The 25,000-nt window shown below is 43.0% G+C and overlaps 1 protein-coding gene across 1 annotated transcript in view; it reads left to right on the top strand.

The window, feature by feature from the left end:
* itpkb (inositol-trisphosphate 3-kinase B) overlaps positions 1-25,000 on the top strand; it is a 78,698-nt gene that overhangs the window by 31,117 nt on the left and 22,581 nt on the right. Inside the window, exons 3-4 of the mRNA XM_063223684.1 lie at positions 21,108-21,207; positions 22,941-23,154. Of these exons, the coding sequence (XP_063079754.1) occupies positions 21,108-21,207; positions 22,941-23,154 (314 nt within the window). The remainder of the gene's footprint in view (positions 1-21,107; positions 21,208-22,940; positions 23,155-25,000) is intronic.

Below are 25,000 nucleotides of genomic sequence, written 5' to 3' on the forward strand. Positions count from 1 at the left end.
GTTTTTTTTTTTCCTGCAGTTTTGTGCCCATAGAAGTCAGTGCAATTTGTTGAAATTGGGCGGAATTTAGCACGGTTTTAGAGAACCTGTTGGGCGGGATTTGATCAGACACATCTGGCAACACTGTTGAGCGCACACTTACTAAGGCAGCACAGCACAGCAGCAGGGAAGCCGACAGTGGGGTATTAAAAAAGGGGTCATTTGTCCCAGGCCCAGGGACAGAAAAGGGGCCCAGAATTGTGTCCTTATTGCATTGTGTACAGTATATTGGGGGAGGGGGGGAGGACTTTTAGATGACTATGTCATGGGCTCAAAAGCGTCAAAGCTTTTCAATGTCCCTGCACGGCGGCATCCTTTTCCTCTGGCTCGATATAGAAAAAGAAAGACGACCTTTTTTATCAGGACAATGGCACAGGGCTTTAAGGCCGTCTGTCCAGCCCGTGATATGGCGCTGGCGTTTCCCTCCGTCTCCCTGTTGAAGGCAAACGCATCCATGGGCTATTGATAGTGGATACGTCTACACTTACACACACACACACACGCGCACACACACGCACGCACACACACACACACACACACACACACACACACACAGACACAGACACACACACACACACACACACACAAACCCACACACACACACACACACACACACACACACACACACACACACACACACACACACACACACACACACACACACACACACACACACACACACACACACACACACACACACACACACACACACACACACACACACACACACACATACACACACACACAAACAAACAAGTAAAAACTGTGTAATGGAGGACAGTAGGGGAGTGGACAGTAGATGGTAGGGAGGGCAATAAGTCATGAGCGAGGGGTGACCCTTTGGCCACCAGAGAACTGTGACCCGGGAGATTCCCCCCTGCCTGCTTCTCTGGAGTTGTGTGACGGATTGTGTGAGGAGTAATCAGGAAAATGGGTGAGTTGGAAAAGGCGACTGGCTGCAGGGTTGTTTTGTCACGCATGTCTTGTCGAGAACAGGGGTGCGTTTCTCAAAAGTGTAGTTGTTAGGTAGCTAACAACTTTCTTGTCAAGAACAGGGGTGCGTTTCTCAAAAGTGTAGTTGTTTGCTAGCTAGCAACTTAGGTAGTTGCCAATGGGAAATTGCATTGGAAACAACAAAGTAGCTAATATAGTTAGCGACTATGGTTTCGAGAAAAACACCCCAGAGTTGTATGAAGTGGAGGTAGAAGTACTTTTTTCACAGATGTAATTACAACACTACTGTAGTAGTATGATATTGCAAAGCTGAAACCATGTAATATACCACTAGTGTTGTAATTACATACGCAAGAGTACTGTATACAACTCTGGGGTGCATTTCCCGAAAGCGTAGTTGCTAAATATGGTAGCTACTTTGTTGGTTGCAATGCAATTTCCCATTGGCAGCTACCCAAATTGCTAACTGCTAACAACTATGCTTCCGAGAAATGCACCCCTGGTTGAGAAACGCCTGTGGTTATTCCCTATAAACTGATAAATCCTTTACATGATGGAGGTCAACATGGGCTAGGGTTGGAGTAAGAGTGTCTCATCCAACTTAACTTTCCTTGAAATGAAGTGCAATGATGTGTGAAGTGAAGTGTAACTACACATGACAAATAAACCCACAGTAAGTTCGCTGGAGACGCATGATTGATTACAGTTTTTGCCTACTGCTTAAACACTATAGGCAGATGCTTATACCAAAGTAGTATATCATTAAGTTGTTGGTGCATAACTTAAACACTTATTGCTTGACTTTAAACAAAAGTAAGCATTACACTTTCATACCAGTTTAGCAAGGCACTTGGTCCTTTACGCAACACACAGACTCCAGCTGTCTACACACAATTTCATACACAAGACACTTTGTTCAAAAGTAAAATCTCAGAGTGTCATTGTGAAAACACATCTGTTAAAAAAACAAAACACACTGATGTATGACAAGATTTAGACACAGACAATAAAACACATGCTTTCAAAATTGAACACTATTCTGCCATGTTACAAAGTTGCATGCTTTATACTACATTGCATTTGTTTTATTTTGCATTTATTTGTTTTACTTTGATTGCTTGTATGCTAAACAAGGCGAATAGCACAATGGTACTAAAGTGTAGAATATGGAGTATGGCATTGACTGACTCACATACTGTAAAACCTAGCCTGATACATGCTGCCAAGAGTAGCCTTTTGTCTTCATCATCACATGTTAGGTAATGTGAACATGATAGTTGGTAGAAATAGTGTCATTTTCAGAACACAACCAAGCAAGACCACTTGAGCAAACTGACAAAACATGATATAATTTTGATGATGTCATGTAGATGTCAGCTGCATAGTGTGTCTGTGAAAATGTATTGTATGTCGTGAATACCTCATACCTCATAACCAAACAAAGTAGCCTATATTGACTTGATTGTCATTGATGATTGTCATTACAGCATGTTGATGTAACCCCACATTTATATCATATTTAGATGTTTGAAAATGTGTGAATATAACCAATACACAAAAAAGGTACATAAGCTCACCTACACACTGTTGTATTTAGAGTGATGTACTGTTTGAGATATATTTTGCTTCGGTTTAATGTCCTGTACTGTAAGGTGCAGTTGTGTAATGTACAGTATTGAATTTTGGGGTCTTGTGAAAATGTACATTCTGTGAGACTGAATAGACTACTCCAAAAAGAAAGACTGCTGTGTTTTGTATAAAGCAGACAACTGTTTTAAAGTTGATCTAATTTGTTTTCTCATTTGGTGCTATTGTGTGTCTTTTGACATGAAAGTGAGGTTTTGACAAAAGATTGTAAGGTTTTTATGGCAATGTTTATGCTTTTATAGCAGAGCTTCATGTTGCCATATATGTGATGGGTTTATCTCCAAGGGTTGAGAGTAATTGGCTTGTGTGTAGAGTTTTGACTCTATGAGCCAAATTTTGCAAATTGTGTGCAAGCAGTCGGCAAAAACTGTAACAACAAGGCTTCAGGCGAGGGAGCTCTTGAGAGAGAGAGAGAGAGAGAGAGAGAGAGAGAGAGAGAGAGAGAGAGAGAGAGAGAGAGAGAGAGAGAGAGAGAGAGAGAGAGAGAATATATATAGAGAGGGAGAGTTGAGAGTTTTTTTTCACCTCCCAGGGTGCTTCACTACAGACAGTGTAGTAGGAAAGTATTGTGGTTTGTTGAACTGTGCTGGTTGCAGTGAAAGAAGAGAGAAAAAAAACATGCAAGAATTTGTGTTCAACTCTGCATGCAGGTCTTGGCATGTCATTTTCATGACAGTGTGTGTGAACGTAAACATTGCCCAAGATACTCGCACATCATCAGTTACAAATGCTATAGGGAGTGTATTCGTAAAGCTTTGATTTACTGTGGTGTGTGTGTGTGTGTGTGTGTGTGTGTGTGTGTGTGTGTGTGTGTGTGTGTGTGTGTGTGTGTGTGTGTGTGTGTGTGTGTGTGTGTGTGTGTGTGTGTGAGAGAGAGAGATGTATTGACATTGACTTAGACACTAATTAGACACTTGTCGTCCTTTTATAAGTCCTGAATGTTACACAAAGGACTGCATTTGTAAAGCCTTGTGTGTGTGTGTGTGTGTGTGTGTGTGTGTGTGTGTGTGTGTGTGTGTGTGTGTGTGTGTGTGTGTGTGTGTGTGTGTGTGTGTGTGTGTGTGTGTGTTTGTGTCTGTCTGTGTGTCTGTGTGTGTGTGTGTGTACGTGTGCGCGCGTGCGTGCGTGCGTGTGTGCGTGCGTGCACCTCAGGACTTGACAGTAACTTTTTCACTCACCAGCCACTGTGACTAGTGATTCTCCTGAGTCAATAGCCACTCAGCCATTCTACTAGCAACAAATGTGATATTGTTTTTTCTTAATCATGATACTGTACATCTATCCTCATAGGATGAGGTACTAAAGCAAAAAGATGAGTGCATAGCTTTCTCCACAGAAATAAATCAAACAAATAGAAACTTAGTAAGTTAACCGATACAAACAAACTTTTCAAACAATTGGTAAACAATGGGATATATATACCGTATAGCCTATATAAAGGAATAAGCAACCTGCCAAGTATGACCAGCCTTTGGCCAGATGGCAGGTGCCAATGTTAAGCCTTGGTGTGTGTGTGTGTGTGTGTGTGTTCTTGCGTGCATGTGTGTGTGTGTTCTTGCGTGCATGTGTGTGCCCGTGCGTGCACGCGCGCAGTGTTGCCAGATATGTCTGACCAAATCCCGCCTAAAACGTTCTCAAAAACTGCCAAAATGCGCTAAATTCCGCCCAAATTCAACAAATTACATTGACTTCTATAGGCCCAAAACAGACGAAAAAACGCCAAATGGCCAATTTTTCCGATTTTTACCGGCAGACGTTCATCCCAAGTAGCCCAATTGGGCGGGCACCCACCCAATCTGGCAACACTGCACGCGCGTGTGTAATAAAATAATAGTTATTAAATAATAGTAAAGACTAATCGGCGGGTGTCTAATGTGTGGAGCGAGACTGTGCTCCTGGTCTCTACATCTGTTCCCAGCAGTTGAGAGCCCATTTTGCAAGTTCATCAGCATTATTCAAATCAGGTTGTGCTTGCAAATCATTGCCACGGTTCAACAACAAAAACAATTTTCAAGAGCCCTTTTCTCCCTGCTGTGTGCCCGCACCCTTTAGTAATGTGATTAGCTGTTTTGCATGAAATGCTTTGAGCGAGCTCAAACCTCAGCACACTGTGAGAGCACGTGGCACATGTAATGGGAATAGTTTTCCGTATGAATTGCAATGGCAAGAAGGTTCTCAGATGAAGAAGAAGTGTTTTTTTGTGGATAGAGATCTAAAAGGTTCTTAGCTTTAGGTGCTGTTTCCACATAGCCGGATCATTTTGAATGTGGATATTTTTTTTCTCCTGTTTCGGAAGAAACGCAATATGTGTATATATATATATATATATTAAAAAAATCCATTGTAACAGGTGCATTTTAACCCCCCTAAATCGGATATTTTTAAAGCCGAATTTTTGATCCGTGGGTTTTAAAAGTCTGTTTACGTGGAGACGGAAGGCCAAAACCAATGCATTTTCAAAAAATATCCTGCTACATGGAAACAGCACCTTAGAAAGGTCTAGAAATCTATTACGCAACTTCAGTTCTGGCAGGGCTAAAGTCTAGCAATTCTCCATCCCTTCAGTTCCTCGACATCCAACCACATCTCTTTCAACTACTCTGAAAGAAATGCAAAACTTCTTACGCTGATCATTAGAGGTGCAACAACTGTTTATTATAATTGTACACATTTATTAAGATCTTGTATTTTCCTTTTTTTCGTCTAATTGCTGTGTTTTGTGCTTCACACACTCTTCTTTATGCTTGATACATTGTTTCCACTCAGGGCCGGTTCTAGACAATTTGGGGCCCTAGGCAACCACCCCTCTTTGCTTTTGGTGGAATTAGAAATTGGCATGTGCAAACACAATGTCATACATCTGATAGAGCACAGCTGATCTAATGCCTACATATGTCTGAGTGCCCATTAATAATAATTGTCAATATGAAGCTTAATGCTTTATTTTTACTTAATTGCCTAATTCTGTGGGACTTGGCGCCCCTAAGACATTTGCCTGGTCTGCCTATGCCTAGCATTGGCCCTGTTTTCACCTTAGTCACCATTTCATTTCACTGCAGAGGCGACTCGTCAAAATGTCTTGACGTTTTGAACTGGTTGGTCTAACTTGTGTGCAGAGGCTATGCTGTAGGTATGTGTGTCAGTGACATTTCACCAGTAGCACACATCAGGGTGGCGCAACCACAGCCTTTGCCACTATTGTATGTTTTTTTTTGTTTGTTTGTTTTTTAGTGGACTAGCTAAGAAGCATATTCATTGGAACATAGCATCCACCAATTACTAAACCATTTATGGGTATTAGATGTTGTTGCGTCACCTGATGTCTGAGCCCAAAAAAACGTCTTTGACCTGGGTGCCTGAGGTGGTGGAGAGATGCACCGATCAATCGGCTGCCGATCATGATCTGCAGATATTGGCAAAAATTCCATGATCGGCAATCGGCATAAAGTGATCGCCATAAAAAGATGTTCAATTCTTCACACAACTTTTTTGTTTTGCACTAAGGTTACATCTGGAGCTAGTTGAAATACATACAGTACATTGGCCTATGCAAATTGTGATAATTATTGGTCTACTTCAATTTAGAAAACATCAATATAGATGTAGTTAGATTAGTGATGGTCTGTTAAAAAAAATCCTTTCTGTGATCAGCAGTAATCGGTGATAGGCCCCCCAAAAAAAGCTGATCGGTGCATCTCTACCAAGGTGTGTCTTCTGCAAGTTGCGGGTGTCTGCCCATTAACGTGAGGTGACTGGCCAGGGATTTATTTGCATTTCACTGGGCACGGCATCCGTGGCCTTGCACACCGAAGGCGACATGTCTGCCTGGCTTCTTGGCCAACCATTTGCATGGGCCTGCTTGGCTAATTTTCAGAGGTTTTGTATGGAAGCAAATGAACAAATGCTGTCTAAGCTTGCTCTCTTTGCCCCTGTCCACTCATTCTAGTAAAGAAATCCTTCAGCACAGGCTTTGTTCGTTTGGTTTTTCAACATGGGCACCACCGGTAGCAATAAAAGCACCACTCCAGATATGCCTGTCGCTGGTAGAGTGGTGCCTCTCATCTCCGCTGTCTTGCATTTCGTCTTCACGCTACTGCTGGCTTTGGCCACCTTGGTCACCTCTGCTACTGTCATCGTCATTCAGCTGCAGGTACTGTAAATTGCCATCTGCTCACACTTGTAATGAGACATGTGTTCCTGTACTGGTCAGTGCTGGCTGTTATTATAGCCTGTCACCCATTGGTTGTGTGATGGTGCAAGAATTAGATTGAAGAAATAAAAAGACATGCAGGGGTGGGCGATGAAACGATCATTGCCGATGATGGTGATAAAATGGTGAAGTCACTCATGATCATTGATCATTGGGTGTATTTCATTTCATTCCTGAAGCTGTTGCAATTATTGACAAAATTGAAACACAGTGTGAGTGTGGGTCTTGTGGTGCTGTGGTTCCAGTTCCAGTATGACATAGCCTACATGTGGGTAGTGCGTGCCTAAAAAACACATTTCAACAAAGAGGTGTGCAGAGTAAATGGGATCATTTGTCTCTGGACTGTGGTCATATGGCCCATTTGACACATTGGCCAGGCCAGCAGCCCTGCCTCATGTCACATCGATTTCCTTCGTTGTCCAGAAACGACTGAAATGTACACTACATGATGTCCATGACTGGTTTTCTAACCTGTGCATTGATAGCATGATGTCCCTCATCTCCAATGTCTTGGGTTTTGTCTTCACGTTACTGCTGGCTTTGGCCACCTTGGTCACTGTCATCGTCTTTGAGCTGCAGGTACTGTAATGTTAAGGTTTTTTTTTGACTTTTTGGCCTGTATTATGACAGGACAGTATGAGAGGAGACAGGAAACAATTGTGAGAGAGATGGGGTAGGGCTGGGAAATGACCCCGGCCGGACTCGAACCGGGGTCCCCGTGGGCATGTATTGTAAGCCCAAATGTGGGGGGCTTAGCGTGCTGCGCCACAGCGCCCCCTGCAGGTACTGTAATGTTGCCATCTGCTCACACTTGTAATGAAACTTGTGTTCCAGTACCGGTCAGTGCTGGCTATTATTATTATAGCCTGTAACCGATTGGTTGTCTGACGGTGCAAGAATTAGATCATATATGTCGAAGTGTAAATACAGTACCTGTAAGGGAGGGAGATGATTGATCCTTGTCACTGATGCCTATAAAATGGTGAAGTCACTCTTGCTCATTGAATATATTGCATTGAACATCATTATCCACCTGAAGCTGTTGCAATTGTTGACAAAAATGGAAACACTTTGTGAGTTGTATTGGGATGCTGTGGGTCTGGCCAATGTGCTGTGAGGTCAGTAAGCCCAGATACAGTATGACATACATGGGTAGTGTGTGCTTAAAAAAAACACATTTCAACAAAGAGGCGCAAAAAATGGATATTGTAATGAGATTATGGCCCATTTGTCTCTGCATTGTGGTCTAATGGCCTATTTGACACATTGGCCAGCCCTGTCTCATGTGACATCAATTTCTTTTGTTGGCCAGAAGCGACTTAAATGTACATGATGTCCATGGCTGGTTTTCTAACCTGGACAACGATAGCATGGCGTCTCTCGTCTCCGCTGTCTTTCGTTTCGCCTTCACGCTACTGCGGACTTTGACCACCTTGGTCACCTCTGCTACTGTCATCGTCTTTGAGCTGCAGGTACTGTAACGTTGTCATCTGCTCACACTTGTAATCAGACATGTGTTCCTGTGCTGGTCAGTGCTGGCTGTTTTTTATAGCCTGTCACCCATTGGTTGTCTGATGATGGAAAAGCCTGCAACTTATGTTACACCACTACTACTAGACCTAGAATCCTACCAGTAGATACCTCAAACTACCAAAATGACCACTGAAATTAATAATAATAAAAAAAGAAAAACATTGGTGAGTGGACTGTACCAGCGTCCTTTACTGTACTTTCAAATGTGGGAAACCCATGTTGTCTCTACAGTGGGCTATTTTTTTCAGTAATTCAGATACAAAATATTACTGCAGTGTCATTAAAAAAATTCGGAAATTTTATTGCAAATCACTGGAATTCCTCGTGCACCATCGGGCATTCAGATCTATTTGAAACTGTTTGAAAAAATGCCTGGTGCGACAGGATGATGTGACCCAGATAACGCACTTTGTTAAGTGCATCAAGAGTGCAATTATACAGAAAGAAAGAGGGAAACAACTCCTTAACTGTGGCATTATTTTATGTACTTCTTTGTAACTAGACGTAATGTCAAATAAAGTTCCGTAGCTGGAGCACTTAACAGTTGCTGTTGCTTAGCACCATAAGGGGACATGATGACAAGATCATCGGCATAAATAAGATAATAAAGATAATAAATCACGCTCCATACACCGAATTTTATATTGACTAAGTGTCTTGGGGAGGTCCTCCATGTATACATGCATGACATACATGTGGGTATACATGCATGACATACATGTGGGTAGTTTGTGCTTCAAAAACACATTAGAAAGAAGGCGCGCTTATTGGTGATTGTGATATTACCAGACAGTAGCCTATGACAGTGATTTTCAACCTATGGGCTGGGGCCCACTGGTGGGCCCTGAAGGTATTCCAAGTGGGCCTTGAAATCATTTTCTACAAATTATAATCATATTTTGGTGTGTGTTACTATTGACTTATTTGAGTTTTATTCTTTATTGGGTCAGAAGTGGGCCCTGAACATTTGTGACAATTTCGAGTGGGCCCCACGTTGGAAAAGGTTGGGAACCCCTGGCCTGAATGTTATGTATGGCCCATTAGGCACAGAGGCCCTACCCTCTCATGCCACCTCAGTTTTCTTGGTTAGCCAGACATGACTCACGTACGTGATGTACATGATAAATAGTGTGTTTGCTTTACAATGTGTCTACACCGAATAAACTGAGGCTGTTTGTTCACCGATGCAAGAGATTATGAAAACTCAACTAATATTAAACCACCCCATTTTTTAGGCATCGTGGCGCTTTTACTTGGTCTCAAAAGTCTTATCATTGTAGGAAGAACAACGCTTCCTGTTTCCTTGTTTTTCTGTTGTTGTCTCTATTGTACTTTTTCCACAGACTTTTGTGTTGTAAACTAGATGAACCTGCCTAGTGGCAGAAAATGTTTTTTGATAGCGAGTTGATATAGTTAGTTACTGCTCCATACAGGCGATCCAACAGTACGCCAAATCCGTCCTGTCTATCAGGGTCTATTTGGGTGTTTTCTGTTTGTGTATTTGAAGTCTTGGAGACTTAGAAAGATGATGAATCGGCTGCGCTGGAATACTACATCCAGTCAGATAGTTTTAACAGATAGTTTGAACGGCAACCGTTTGTTCCATAGCTTTGCCTATGGTACAGTACTAGATCATGAAAATAAAGGTGGAATGTCCGCACGCTTGCTCCCGCTTTCTTTTTCTTTCCTTTTATCAAGTGAACAATTTTGAACGGTGCCGTTCACTTGGTAAAATAGAATACCGGTAAAATAAAAAACGGGCGCAAGTGTGCAGACATTCAAGCTTTATTTTAATAGTGTCTCACCTTCAGTGTTGCCAGATTGGGCGGGTGCCCACCCAATTGGGCTACTTGAGATGAGCGTCTGCGGGTAAAAACGGGAAAAATTGGCCATTTGGCGTTTTTTTTCAGCCGTTTTGGGCCCATAGAAACCCACGTAATTTGTTGAATTTAGCGCAATTTGGCGGTTTTTGAGAACCTTTTGGGCGGGATTTGATCAGATGAGGTAATGGTGCAAAGCTCGCACATCCACAGGAACGTCTGACCTGGGACCCGTCTGAAGAAGGGGTAAAACCCGAAAATATTGAGAGCAAAAGAAATCCTGGTCGTGCAGCGGACTTTTTCTCAGAATCTTCGGGATTTGATCAGACCCATCTGGCAACACTGTTCACCTTTTGTCCTGCACCTGCATCTTGGATGTGCGCACCACCACTACCTTACTGGACAGTACTAGATTATACCATGCATGTCGATATGTAGTAACATTAAACTTAGACTTTTTTCGCACACCTCAGCTGGCAGGTGCGGAGATGGCCCATGGGTCACTCAGCAACAATTTAAAGAAACTCCCGCACATTGACCATTTCGCGGTTCTTTCTTTAATAACGACGTTTCTGTACTAGACCTTCATCAGGCATTGCGTCGTTATTAAAGAAAGAACAGCGAAATGGTCAGTGTGCGGGAGTTTCTTTAAGATATGTAGTAACATGACATGATGTTATCGTGTGGTTTGCCAGGCTGCAGACCTGTATGTCATGACTCGTTGACAACAGAGAATTCCCTAGGTGACCTGCTATTTTTATACTCTCTTCATTTCCTTAAAGGCACTTTTTTACAGCTGCTGTAACCTCCTCTACTCTCTTTTCTCACCTCCTGCAATACCTGTCTGTCAAGCTCTTAATGCATTTTTAACCATTTTATCTCACTGAACTGTTGGCCCATGACTTTCAGGTCTGCATGCAGGAACGCACACACACACACACACACACACACACACACACACACACACACACACACACACACACACACACACACACACACACACACACACACACACACACACACACACCACACACACAACACACACACACACACACACACACACACACACACACACACAACACACACACACAACACACACACACACACACACACACACACACACACACACACACACACACACACACACACACACACACACACACACCACTGTTTCATGTCACTGTCAGTGAGACAAAGCAGAGATGCTGGCTGTATTTCCAGTTTTGAGAGTACCTGTCTGTCTGTCTTTCATTTCACCTGGACATTGTACTTTTGCAAATCTCATTGGTTGTCACTTTGCTGTCAAAAAAAAGATATAAAAGACCTGGGGTGCATTTTTTGAAAGCGTAGTTGTTAGCAGTATTTGCCTACTACTTGAGCACTATAGGCTGATGCTTAGGCAAAAATGGCATATTGTTAAGTTGTTGGTAACATAACTTAAGCAGCACTTTTGTTTAAGGTACGGCATACTGTGCTTAACAATGTTGCAGCAATTCAGCAACACACGTTTTGCTTTATGCTACACACTTGCTCATGGTCAATGCACACTTTTTCCTTCATAAGAGACTCCATTAAAAAATGTACACTCATCATATCATTGGGAAAACACATCCGCTAGAAAAACAAAACACACTGGATGTATGACAAGATTTAGGCACCGACAATAAAACACATGCTTTCAAAATTAACCACTATTCTGCCAGTTACAAAGTTGCATTCTTTATATTACATTGCACTTATTTTATTTTGCATTTATTTGTTTTACTTTGATGGCTACTTTGCTAAATTCACACCTTCCTACACTCAAACAAAACAACAAACAGCACAACGGTACTAAAGAGTAGAATATGGAGTGACATTGACTGACTCACGTTCTGTAAAACCTACCCTGATGGCAGGAGTAGCCTTTTATCTTCATCATCACATGTTAGGTATGAACATGATAGTTTGTAGAAATACACATAATAGTAGATGTCAGCTGCATATTGTGTCTGGAAATGTATTGTACTTCGTTACTTTACTGTAAGCAAACCTCATACCTCATACCCAAACAACAAAAGTATATAGACTATGTTTTTCATTACAGCATGTTGACGTCAACCACATATTTATATCATATTTAGATGTTTGAAAATGTGTGAATATACGTAATAGGCTACACAAATTTTTTTTCATAAGCTCACATACACACTGTTGTGTTGAGAGTGATGTACTGTTTAAGATATTTTGCTTCAGTTTAATGTCCTGTACTGTAAGGTGCAGTTGTGTAATGTACAGTATTGAATTTTGGGGTCTTGTGAAGATGTACATTCTGTGAGTCTGAATAGACTGGTACAAAAAGAAAGACTGCTGTGTTTTGTATAAAGTAGACAACTGTTTTCACGTTGATCTAATTTGTTTTCTCATTTGGTGCTAATGTGTGTCTTTTGACATGAAAGTGAGGTTTTGACAAAAGATTGTTGAGTTTTTCTGGCAATGTTAAGGTTTTGATAGCAGAGTTTCATGTTGGCATATATGTGCCGGGTTTATCTCCAAGTGTTGAGAGTTTTTGGCTTGTGTGTAGAGTTTTGACTCTATGAGCCAAATTTTGCAAATTGTGTGCAAGCAGCAAAAACTGTAGCAGTTAGCAACTTGGGTAGTTGCCAATGGGAAAATTGCACTGCAACCAACAAAGTAGCTAGTGTAGATAGTAACTACGCCTTTGAGAAATGCACCCCTGCCAGAGAGTTAAGGACAAAAAACAAATCTTACGTAAGATAGGCCTACATTTTGCTTGAGTTTAATGTCCTGTACTGTAAGGTGCAGTTATGTAATGTACAGTATTGAATTTTGGGGTCTTGTGAAGATGTACATTTTGTGAGTCTGAATAGACTGTTACAAAAAGAAATACTGCTGTGTTTTGTATAAAGTAGACAACTATTTTCACGTTGATCTAATTTGTTTTCTCATTTGGTGCCAATGTGTGTTTTTTGACACGAAAGTGAGGTTTTGACAAAAGATGGCTACATTTTTATGGCAATGTTTAGGTTTTGATAGCAGAGTTTCATACTGGTGTATATGTGAATGGTTTATCTCCAAGTGTTGAGAGTAATTGGCTTGTGTGTAGAGTTTTGACTCTATGAGCGAAATTTTGCAAATTGTGTGCAAGCAGTAGGCAAAAACTCTAAATCCTATATATCTCAGCCTCCAAAGCTCATACAAACATTAAATGAGTTGCATTTAAAAGCTAGGACCCTCGTTTTGCCTTAGAATGTGTTCATTGAGCTCTAACTTACCCACATTTTTAATATAAGACAGGCAAAAACTGTAACAGACATTACGACACTGGGTTGTCTGTACTGTACTGTACTGTACTGTACTGTAGCTCTGGAGGAAAATGTGAGTCTTTGCTGTGTGCACATGATGGGTGTTGAGATAAGTGTGAGGGTTGCCCAAGCTGGCCTTCTCGTGACCTCTGAAGGAGGACCTCAACACAACCTTTTGACTTTTACTGTAGTGACAACTTATACAAGCTTCAACGTTTACAAGAACTATGTTATTGGTATGTGATGTGATATGATGTGTGATACATACATGAAGCATTAAGGAAAGTTGGGAAGCTGTACATTTAATTGTAGCGTCAAATGAAAAAAAAAACACTGGTGGGAATAAGTGTGATTAATTACGATTATAATGGCCAATTCATACTTCAACACACTACTAATTTGAGTTGTCAGATCAGTGTTTCCCGCAGATTTTTCATTAGTCAAGGTGGTGGGGTGTTAAAAGTATATATTTTTTGGTTAAGCAACTTTAGAAATTACGTCCACAATATGGAATGTTTATCTTTTCAGGGGACCTAGTCAAGGTGGTAGGTGTTTCTTGTCAGGGTGGCCGCCTTAGCAATGAAGTGCAGGGGGAAACCCTGGATGTGTGTTTTGCATCGTAAAGCCAATGTTGGTTTGTGCGTAATACTTGAATCATCTCATCAGTAGACACCCATCCGCTTTGCATATTGAGTCTTTTGTTTGAATAGTTTATGCAATAGTCGTTGATGAAGTATCACGTTAAGACAGTATGCGTGCGTGCATGTGTGTGTGTGTCTGTGTGTTTTTGCTCAAATGTGTCAGGTTAGGATAGGTTAGGGTTGCACAGAGTTCAGCATTATGGTCAAAATACATGTTTCTGTGGCGTGGTCTTCTTTTGGAGTGGCATGTAGCCCTAGTTTGTGCGTTCATCCGGTGTTAGATTGCGTGTGTGTGTGTGTGTGTGTGCGTGTGTGCATGCGTGCGAGCGTGCGCGAGCGTGTATGTGTGTGTGCGTGCGCGCATGAGCGTGTATGTTTGTGTGTGTGTGTGTGTGTGTGTGTGCGTATGTGCGTGCGTGTGCATGCGTGCATGCATGCGTGTGTGTTGCATGCATGTGTTGCATACACGTGGGTGTGTGCCTATCTGTGTGTGCATGTACTGTAAGTCTCTTCATGAGGGTGTGTGTGTGTGGTGCAGAGCAGAGCAGAGCAGCAGTGGAGGACCCCTTTGTATATAGGTGAAGTGAGGTGAAGTGAGCTTGCCTTGCGTGGGTTGATCAGGCTGGGCTGTCCCTCCCTTGACATGAGACGGGCCAGTGAGTTTCCATCACGAGACCACGACCCCTCAGAGAAGACCCGGTGGTCTGTGTGTGTGTGTGTGTGTGTGTGTGTGTGTGTGTGTGTGTGTGTGTGTGTGTGTGTGTGTGTGTGTGTGTGTGTGTGTGTGTGTGTGTGTGTGTGTGTGTACACTACAGCAGGGATTCTTAACCTTTTTGACGTCGAGGCCCATTGTTTCCAGTGTGCAGTGTCCCGGGGGCCATACCCATGTAGCCTATGTATTATTATATTACATTTTATTAGGCTATATTATATTATATAATATCATATTATATGATATTATGATAACATATAGGCTAATATATTATGATATAAATAAATAAATAAATAAATAATTAAATAAATAGGTTATTACTGAAGTATTTTAATTAGCCTAATTAATACATTAATTAATGTTAATGTTAATCTCATTTAATGTCACTCATTAAATCCACTCACAGTTTAGCAAGCCAGAGTCATGCACAGATATGAATGCCTCTCTGACAGCTCAAAGTTTGCGTGACAGCTCTTGACATGTGCTTTGTAACAGTGGTGTAGTCTACTTTTTTATGGTGGGTATACTGTATATTTGATATTTTTTTGAAGTGGGTATACTGTATATATTTGTGCCATACAAAACAATGGAGTAATCAATTTTAAGTGGTTATACTGAAATCCCTGAAATTTAGAAGTGGGTATACTCTGTTTACCCACATTTTACGTAGACTACACCACTGCTTTGTAATGAATCTGCTGATCGTAAATTAAAGACGCTTTTCTACACAAGTGGAAACGCGACGCGGGAAGAACAGACATTCCACAGCCGAACGGAAAACTTTCCCAGTAGGCTATCACAATTAAGCAACATTCGTGAAATCGTGATTCTTTTTGGGGACACTTAGACAAGTACAAGGGATAAAGGTTCAGTAACAAGAATTATTTTGAGTAGCCTTACCGGTGAACACCTATTTCTATCTAAAATGTGAGGATATTAGGACACAGAGGACGTCGCCAAATCATCTGGGAAGCGGAACCGGTTCGCTTTTTCCAAATACCCCACTGCAAAGTGTGTTACCATTCTTAATTACCGTTCTTAATGAATCTCCCCAAAACAAAAGCAAACACTCGGGGTGCGGTATGACAGAGTTGCGTTTGAGGGAAAAGACGCACACTAGTATTTCATATCGGTCCCACGGCCCACTGGTGAGAAACTGAAAGTTGTCTGCGGCCCTAGAGGTTATGAGTGCGGCCCAGCTTTGGTCCGCGGCCCTATGGTTAAGAATCCCTGCACTACAGTGTGTGTGTGTGTGTGTGTGTTTGTGTGTGTGTGTGTGTGTGTGTGTGTGTGTGTGTGTGTGTGTGTGTGTGTGTGTGTGTGTGTGTGTGTGTGTGTGTGTGTGTGTGTGTGTGTGTGTGTGTGTGTGTGTGTGTGTGTGTGTGTGTTTGTGCGTGCGTGTGCGTGCATGCATGTGTGGGTGTGCGATTATGTGAACATCTGAGCAACTGAAAGTGTCAAACTGCAAAGGGTGACCAAGAACAAAGCAGAAGCTGTGTGCATGCAAGTGTGTTTGTGCATGTGTGTGTGTGTGTGTGCATATGTGTGTTTGCGTGTGTGTGCGTGCATGTGTGTGTGAATGAGAGCATGAATCCGGTACTACATACACTTGCCAACGATGTGCATGTACAGTATGAGTGCTACGCACATGCCCACACACATGCCCACGTACGCACACACACACACGTCCACACATTCACGCACACATACCCACATACACCTGTGCACACATGCGTGCCCACATGCACACTCACAAACACACATGCACGCACACACACACACACACAAACACACACGCGTGTGCGCACACGTACACACACACACACACACACACACACACACACACACACACACACACACACACACACACACACACACACGGACACACACACACGGACACGGACACACACCTCTCGGATCCGCCGAAGCGTGGTGAGGGGAGTTCTCATGTGATGATGGGGAAAAATAAAGCCAGGCAGCAGAGCACAAGGCAAGCAAGCAAGCAAGCGCAGAGCAGAGCAGAGTGGAGTTATCATCTTGAATGCCTTTTAAGGGCCTGCCGGGCTGGCCGGGGGACTAACTCCTCGCTCGCCTTAATTACACAGCAGAGATGGAGGCTCTCTGAGATAGAGGGAAAGAAAAACCCAATAGCCAAGTCAGACCAAGGTATGTGTGTGTGTGTGTGTGTGTGTGTGTGTGTGTGTGTGTGTGTGTGTGTGTGTGTGTGTGTGTGTGTGTGTGTGTGTGTGTGTGTGTGTGTGCGTGCGTGCGTGCGTGCATGTGTGTGTGTGTGTGTGCAAGTGTGTGTGTGTGCGCACATGGCAACCACACGGTCCTTTATAAACAAATCCCACCGGCCGACACTGTACTGCACCGTCCGTCTGCAAAGGAAGACTTGAAGCAAAAAAAACCCCAAAAAAATAAGGAGGTGTTAGGTTGCTCCTCGTGACGTGTGAGGCATAACATGTCGATGGAAACTCGAGGTGGCTAATTTTGTGCTGTGTGTGCTTTTCTTTGTCTTTCTTTGGTTGTTTTTTTTAGTCTTATAGTGTTTTTTTTTTGGCTGAAAGGGTTTCCCCCATGACTGGCTGGCCATGTGAGTTTGGACAGGCTGACAGTAGTGCCCTTGGTTACTGTGTACCCAGGGAAGGGCTACTCTCGAGTCTAGAGTTGGCTGCCTGTGCACACTGAAGGGAAGCTTTTTTTAAAACTTTTTCTTTTTTTTGTCTTTCTTTCTTCTTCCCTTTTTTTCTCTTTAAAAGGCTTCCCCGAGCTTGGAGCGTAGCACGGTCACTAAGGGAAACCCCACATCCATTTTAGTGATCAAGAGCAGCGAGAGACAGAGAGAGTGAACAAGACAGAGGAGGAAGGAGGGAGGAAGAGAGAGAGAGAGAGAGAGAGAGAGAGAGAGAGAGAGAGAGAGAGAGAGAGAGAGAGAGAGAGAGAGAGAGAGAGAGAGACAGATAGCTAAAGAGAAACACGCTCCTAGCCAACTTGGGAATACTGAAGACAGCTCAAGGACATTAAATGAGGTGGAATGACTCAGTGCAACAGCTCAGTAAAAAAACCCCCAAAAAAACAAGTTACAGAGAACAGCAGAAAAACAACCACCACCAACCATATCTACCACAACATTTGCTGGGCTGTTTTGCTAATAAATTGCAATTTCATACGTCAACAGGCAAATTAGTCGCTCAGACGACGAGCGGCAGGGGAGGAATTGCTTCATAAAACACATCACTGCTCGTTCAGGTCCACCGGGCTGAAATGAATCAGCCCATACCGTAAATAGCCCCTAGCTGGGCAAACTCATACTGGAGCCAGAGAAGCACACAGCATGAAATTATACCACTGAAGCAGACCTTCAGAAAGACAGACAGGAGCCAGTGAAATGGTTGATGACTGAAGATGTTATCAATTATGTTGTATGTTGAGATCCGATACAGAAGAGATAAGTCTTTGTTTAAGTACGATGTATTTATACCTTTTTTATAACATCACTTTTATGCAGGATTTGACTGGCTGCAACAACAAAAAAACACCCAGGTATTTTGTCTTGAGCTGGCCCCTTACATACAGCATACAAGCCATTTTCATACTCTACTTATTACATATTTCCTGCTTGCCTTGCACGCACAGCTCAAAACCAGCCCTCGTTTCTTCGGCTGGCTGAACTCAGCTGATCGGGTACTGTCGCTGCATACTACCCAGAATGCTGTGTGTCAGCTCCCCCAAAACGGTGAATCGAAAGGGAAAAAAATCATGGCAGTCACCTGATCAACTACCTTAGACTTCTCTTTGGTTTATTAAAAATCAAAGCTGAAAATCAACATGGTAGTATCCAAACATGATGCCGCTCAAACTATTCATAGCCTACTTTGATAGATTAGATATCCGTCTGCCTTACGCTAGTCAACTAGCCTATGAAATGTAACGCTACATAACAACGTAGAAAAGCGTAACTCCTAACCCACTCAGGGTAACACGGTTTGTAATGGAAACACAAACCAGGCTGACTGAACTCCACCTCTCAGCTCGACACAGCGGGGTTGTAGGCTATGTTGAAAAGGGCCTAATGTAAGCACAAATGGACTATGAAGTAATTTGACAAAATACAGGCCCATGGCTTGAAGCAGTAATGATTATGGGATACGTGGACTGGACAGGTTGACAAGGCTCTATGGCAGGATGAAAGGCCAAATGTAAACACTCCATGTGGGATAGTTGCCAAGCGATGATGGCTCCTAACTGCAGATACTTCAATACTTCATTCAACATCTGCTGTTATGACAGTGTGTGTGTGTGTGTGTGTGTGTGTGTGTGTGTGTGTGTGTGTGTGTGTGTGTGTGTGTGTGTGTGTGTGTGTGTGTGTGTGTGTGTGTCTGCGTGAGAGAGAGAGAGACAGAATGAGAACAAGAAAGTAAACACAATACACAGAATATTGGGTGGCCCTGCATACGCACAGGCACTCACGCGTGTGCGCACAGTGCACACACACACACACGCACGCACACACGCACACGCACACACAGACACACAAACACACACGCACGCACGCACGCACACACGCACACGCACACACAGACACACAAACACACACGCACGCACGCACGCGCACACACACACACACACACACACAGGCATACAACACTTGTCTTTGTCAGTGTGTTTGTGGTTGCAAAACTGACACTGTGTTTATGCTGAGCAAACATTGCTTTAGACTTCTGCAGAAGTCTCTCTGAAGCTCGCTCTCTCCTGCAACATCCTGCCTAGTCACTCACCAACAACTCTTAACGCGCCTTCCCTTTCATTTAAATCAAAGTTAATCATTGTTTTGTTAGTCTTGAACAGTAGTCTCCTAACTATCCTAGCTCTTTGCAATCGGCATTAAAACCTCCAATGTAATATAAGCAATGCTGGACTCTTGGATTTGCAGAAAACTGAATGAAATGTATCCTAGTAGTGTATTTAGTAGGTAATTTAAGTTAGTAACCACCTTGTCAATGTTGTATTTTTCTTAACAACTTCTGGTGTGTGTATACATAGCACACACTTGAGTGTAAGAGTATGGATTGTGAGATTAGGATCAGGCTAACTGTGGAGCAACGTGAAGGCTAGTCTGTGTGTGTGTGAATGATGGTCTGTCCTTATCAGTGTATTTCCCCTGGTGATTACTCTTCATCTTGGAGTAGGGTTTTGCAACAGGAATGCCCCCATAGCCTACTTCTTGCCAAGACTGGACAACAACACTTTATATGCCTCTTTTCCACTGCAGGTTTTCTGGTAGGTCTACAGCTCGACACAGCGTGACTCGGCCGCCACTTTTTGCTTTACGATTGAGCTGTGTCGCGCCTATTTGAAAAGCAAAAAGTGGCGGCCGAGTCTCACTGTGTGGAGTTGTAGGCCTGCCTGAAAACCGGCAGTGGAAAAGAGGCATTAGATGAAGAACGACTAAAGCTGTGATAGATCTGACCTACTCTCCATGTTGTAGGATTTTGCAACAGGAATGTGGGGATACTTACTGCCAAGAATGACCATCAAGGTTTAGACCAGGGATGGGCAACTTCCTTGATGAAGAGGGCCAACATTTTTTATCGCCACTATCAGAGGGCCGCATTACCACACACTTCAGCTACGAGAGAAGCTACAAAATGAGAAATAATATATGTGTATATTCATAGCCGAATGGTTATTAAACCACTGCATTTTAACATGATGTCCTTGATTCACAGCCAAGACAAAATGTTAAGTTTCAAAGAACTTTAAAGAAAGGAAAGTACGTTTACTGTAATGCTGACCCAAATTGACATGTAGGCCTAAATTTTGTTTATCTGCGGGCAACACTGAGTGGGGAGGCGGGCCGCATGTGGCCCCCGGGCCTCCAGTTGCCCATCCCTGGTTTAGACCAATGAGTGAAACCACGATTGATATGATAGTTACTAAAAGACCTAAGTCTTCTCCTTGGAGTAGGAGTAGGATTTTGCAACAGGAATGTCCCCATGATTGTTTGCCAAGACTTGACTTAATAGGATGTGTTTTTTTGCAACTCACAAATGCATCTTTTGACTCGCGTCCATTCCCTCATCCCGTACTCCTTACTGTGGGTCAGTTGCACACAGTTTGTCAGTGTTGTACAAATGTTTGTGCGTGTGTTGAGATAGCAAAAAGATGGCAGCTTATTTCCCTTCTTCTGCAACGTTACTCAATTCTTCCTCTTGTTTGTCTACTCTTGTTTGTCCACCGCAGCATAAATCATGGAAGAAGATCAAGAACATGGTGCACTGGTCTCCCTTTGTGATGTCCTTCAAGAAGAAGTACCCTTGGATTCAGCTGGCAGGCCATGCAGGTAGGCCTTTTACATTACATTACATGACGTTCCATTACAGTTAGCTAACGCTTTTATCCAAAGAAACTTACAGATGTTACAGTACAGTTCTCAGGTTTGGGGGGGGCGCTGCAGACCCCCAGGTGGCGTTGGGGAGCCCTAGAGCAGTGGTTTTCAAAGTGGGGTCCAGGGACCCCTGGGGGGGTGTGAGGGGATGCCAGGGGGGCCGTGGCAGGCTGGCAGGAAAAATATTGCAAAATAAAAAGAATAACTTCTTAAATTGAATAACTTTAGTAAACCAAAATAAACCAAAATAAAGCTAAACTATCTCAGTGGAATCAATTTATTTTTTACAATGTTCATGTATTATGCTTTCTGTAGTATTTGAATGGGTTTAGGAATGCACCAACTTCATCGAGTTGTGAAACCGGGTGCACAGAAAAAAATAGTGTGGCGCGGCCCATGTTAGGGGGGCCTTGGCTGGAATCTACCGGTATATGGTGGGGCTTTGTCATGGCAAAATTTGGGAATCCCTGCCCTAGAGCAGTGTTTCTCAACCTTTTTTGTTGCGTGTACCCAGGGGCACTGCTAAAATTTTTGGGCCCCTGGTTGGGAACCCCTGCCTTAGAGAGGCGTTGAGAAGGCTACAGCTGAGTGGGGGCAGGGCTAAGTTCCCATTGGGGGGCATTAGTCTATTTTATTTTTCAATACAAAGCGGGGCATTGGCAGGCTTATGATGCGGTCAAGGGTGCATTGGGAGGCTTACAATGAGGTCAAGGGGGTGTTTGTTCATAAAAGGTTGAGAACCACTGAGGGTAGGCTATTAGTTACAGTCCCCGGAGCAAGATGGGGCATAATGGACTGCCTCATGAGGGAAAGAAGGGAAAAGAGAGGGGGAAAAGGGGGAAAGAGAGAAAAGAGAGGAAAAGAGAGAATTTATTTTCTTTATACATACAGATTAATATGAGAGCTTGTAAGTCCTTCTTCTCAAGTTTTCAACTGTATTTTCTTTTTAAAAACTATATAAATATATATATCATGTTTTCATGTTTCAGTGGGTCATCTACATCGTACTTGTGAGAAGCACTTCTAAATTAACTTTGCCATTCTACACATTTTTGTGATTATTGCACTCTCTGCTTAGCTCTCTTTGAAAGGAAACTCAATTTCCAAACTTTAGGATGATCAAAAAGTAATTAGGCTTTTACGGCAAACGTTTTTTATTATTATTATTATTATTATTATTTTAGAAAATATCATCTTCCTGTGCGTTTAATCGTTTCCCACTTTCCCACCCCTGCCCACAGGCAGCTTCAAGGCGGGTGCCAATGACCGCATCCTGGAGAAGCACTGTGTTCAGTCTAGTTAGATGGTTGTGTGTTTGTTTGTATATGCAGGTGTGTGTGTGTGTGCGTGCATACGTGCCGTGCATCTCATGTAGTGTCTCATTGTTTTCCATCCACAGGCAGCTTCAAGGCGGGTGCCAATGGGCGCATCCTCAAGAAGCACTGTGTTCAGTCCAGTTAGATGGTTGTGCATGCGTGCATGTGTCCGTGCGTGCCGTGCATCTCATGTAGTGTCTCATTGTTTTCCATCCACAGGCAGCTTCAAGGCGGGTGCCAATGGCTGGATCCTGGAGAAGCACTGTGTTCAGTCTAGTTAGATGGTTGTGTGTATGTTGTGTATGCAGGTGTGTGCGTGCGTGCATGCGTGCCGTGCATCTCATGTAGTGTCTCATTGTTTTCCATCCACAGGCAGCTTCAAGGCGGGTGCCAATGGGCGCATCCTCAAGAAGCACTGCGAGTGTGAGCAGCGCTGCCTGGACTGGCTGATGAAGGACGCGCTGCGGCCGTACGTGCCCGCCTACCACGGCGACGTGGAGAAGGACGGCGAGAAGTACAATCAGATGGACGACCTGCTGGCCGAGTTCGACCTGCCCTGCGTCATGGACTGCAAGATGGGCGTCAGGTGAGTTTGAGGAGAAGACGCTGGAATTGACTTTGGAAACGAAACGTTTGTGAGATGACATGAGATGAGATGACAGACTTTATTAATCCCCTAGGGCGAAATTGAATGCCACCTGGTCATCCACACAGCACATAACAAACACATAGACAAACACATACTAAATAAGAGCTAAGAAAAACTAAATAAATAAGAAATAAGATGCAAGTGTAGTGGACTGTGTGCTGGATTTATGTCTACTAGTACTATCATCCAAAGGGGTCTGATATAAGGAACCGAACTTCAGATAGGGCATTGGTTACATTGACTGCTGACTGCGTTAGACTTAAACCTTGTATCATGAACCATAAGATAGTGATCAGGTGAGTGACCTGTCTAGAAATGCCCTAATGGAGTTGGGGGATTTGGGGAGGTCACAGGTTAGAGTCCTGGACTGTATCAGTGAAAACGAATGTAGGCAAGGGGCTGAAGGTCAGTCGGAAGATGATGCTCAGCTCCACTGTGTTAGCAAAAACGAATGTGGTCGCAGGGCTAAAGGTCAATGGGAAAATAGTGCTGCCTGGTTCCAGGACAGTGAATTCAATTCAATTCAGTTTATTATAGGTACCCCATGTATAATTAAAACATTAATGTTGCCATTTCATGGATTGTACCAGAGTTAGCCTCAGGCTAATTTACATCTGTAGTCCCTGACGGGACATAAAACATTAGAATAAAATATGTGTTGGTGAAAATGAATGTGGTCACAGCAGGGCTACAGGTCAATGGGAAGACAGTGCCTGGTTCTTCTAGGACAGTGAATGAGAATGTGCCACAGTGATTGAGGAGCAGAGGTAGAGAGAATGCATGCGATCGAATTGCTAACAGGCTAGGTCCCAGGTTGAGAAAGGACAAATGACTGAACACCATTTAGGTCCTATCATCCCAACGAGCACTGATTGTCAGTAAAACACAAAATGGCTGGTAGCTCAAAAAAGTCGCAGTATCTTCTTTAAGTACACTTGTTGGGTGCTCTTGGATGAAGGGGGTCAGTCCAATTCAACAAAAAAGGGAAAATCCAGGCAACTCCAAGTGAAAAAGAGGAAGTGCATTAAAAAGCCTTTATTATCTTAAGGCTAAAACATGATTAAAAGGGCCAACATGTTTCGACCGCACTGATCTTCATCAGGGCTTTGTGCACCGATTGTCATCGGAAGTCAGTCAAGACAGGTATCAGCTACTCAGTATGAGAGGCAACACTTCTTCACTTCTTCTTTTCTTCACTGTGCCTGAGCTGGGTTTGACAAAACTGTCTGTCGCCTGCCCGGTGTAGTTCCTGTACAGCTCCGTGAGCTCCAGTGACAGGTTTGGCAGAGCTATGGCTTTATCTTCAATTTGTGTAAATTGTGTGACTGTGCCATGCAAACCACCATTATTATCATGTGGCCACGTTCCAGGGCAGAGCTGTGTGGAGAATGGTCTGGTGAGAGCTAGTGGTGTGGATTGGCACTGCCCATCACGATTCGGGAAGTAGCGATTCGATTCGATTCTATGCGATCCAATCCGATCCGATCCAATTGAATTCTACAAATGCATTACATTTCTACTGAAAGCAAAGCAAATGTTTAATCAGTCATGATGAGGCAATACAAGTAGTCAGATACTGAGCAACAATTTATTGGTTGTTTTCTGTATCAGTCTGTATCAGTCTTGCAATGTTTTGAAGTGCTTTTATTTAATTTAACATTCATTTGCTCCCGAAATATCCATGGAAGTAATTGAGTAAGTAAGTAAGTAATTGAAACTTAAAAAAATTGCCGGATCGATTCTGGAACTTGCCGGATCAATTCTGGATCGTCCATGCCCCGCA

This window comes from Engraulis encrasicolus, chromosome 18 (genome assembly GCF_034702125.1).
Source record: "Engraulis encrasicolus isolate BLACKSEA-1 chromosome 18, IST_EnEncr_1.0, whole genome shotgun sequence".
NCBI classification, from domain to species: Eukaryota; Metazoa; Chordata; class Actinopteri; order Clupeiformes; family Engraulidae; genus Engraulis; species Engraulis encrasicolus.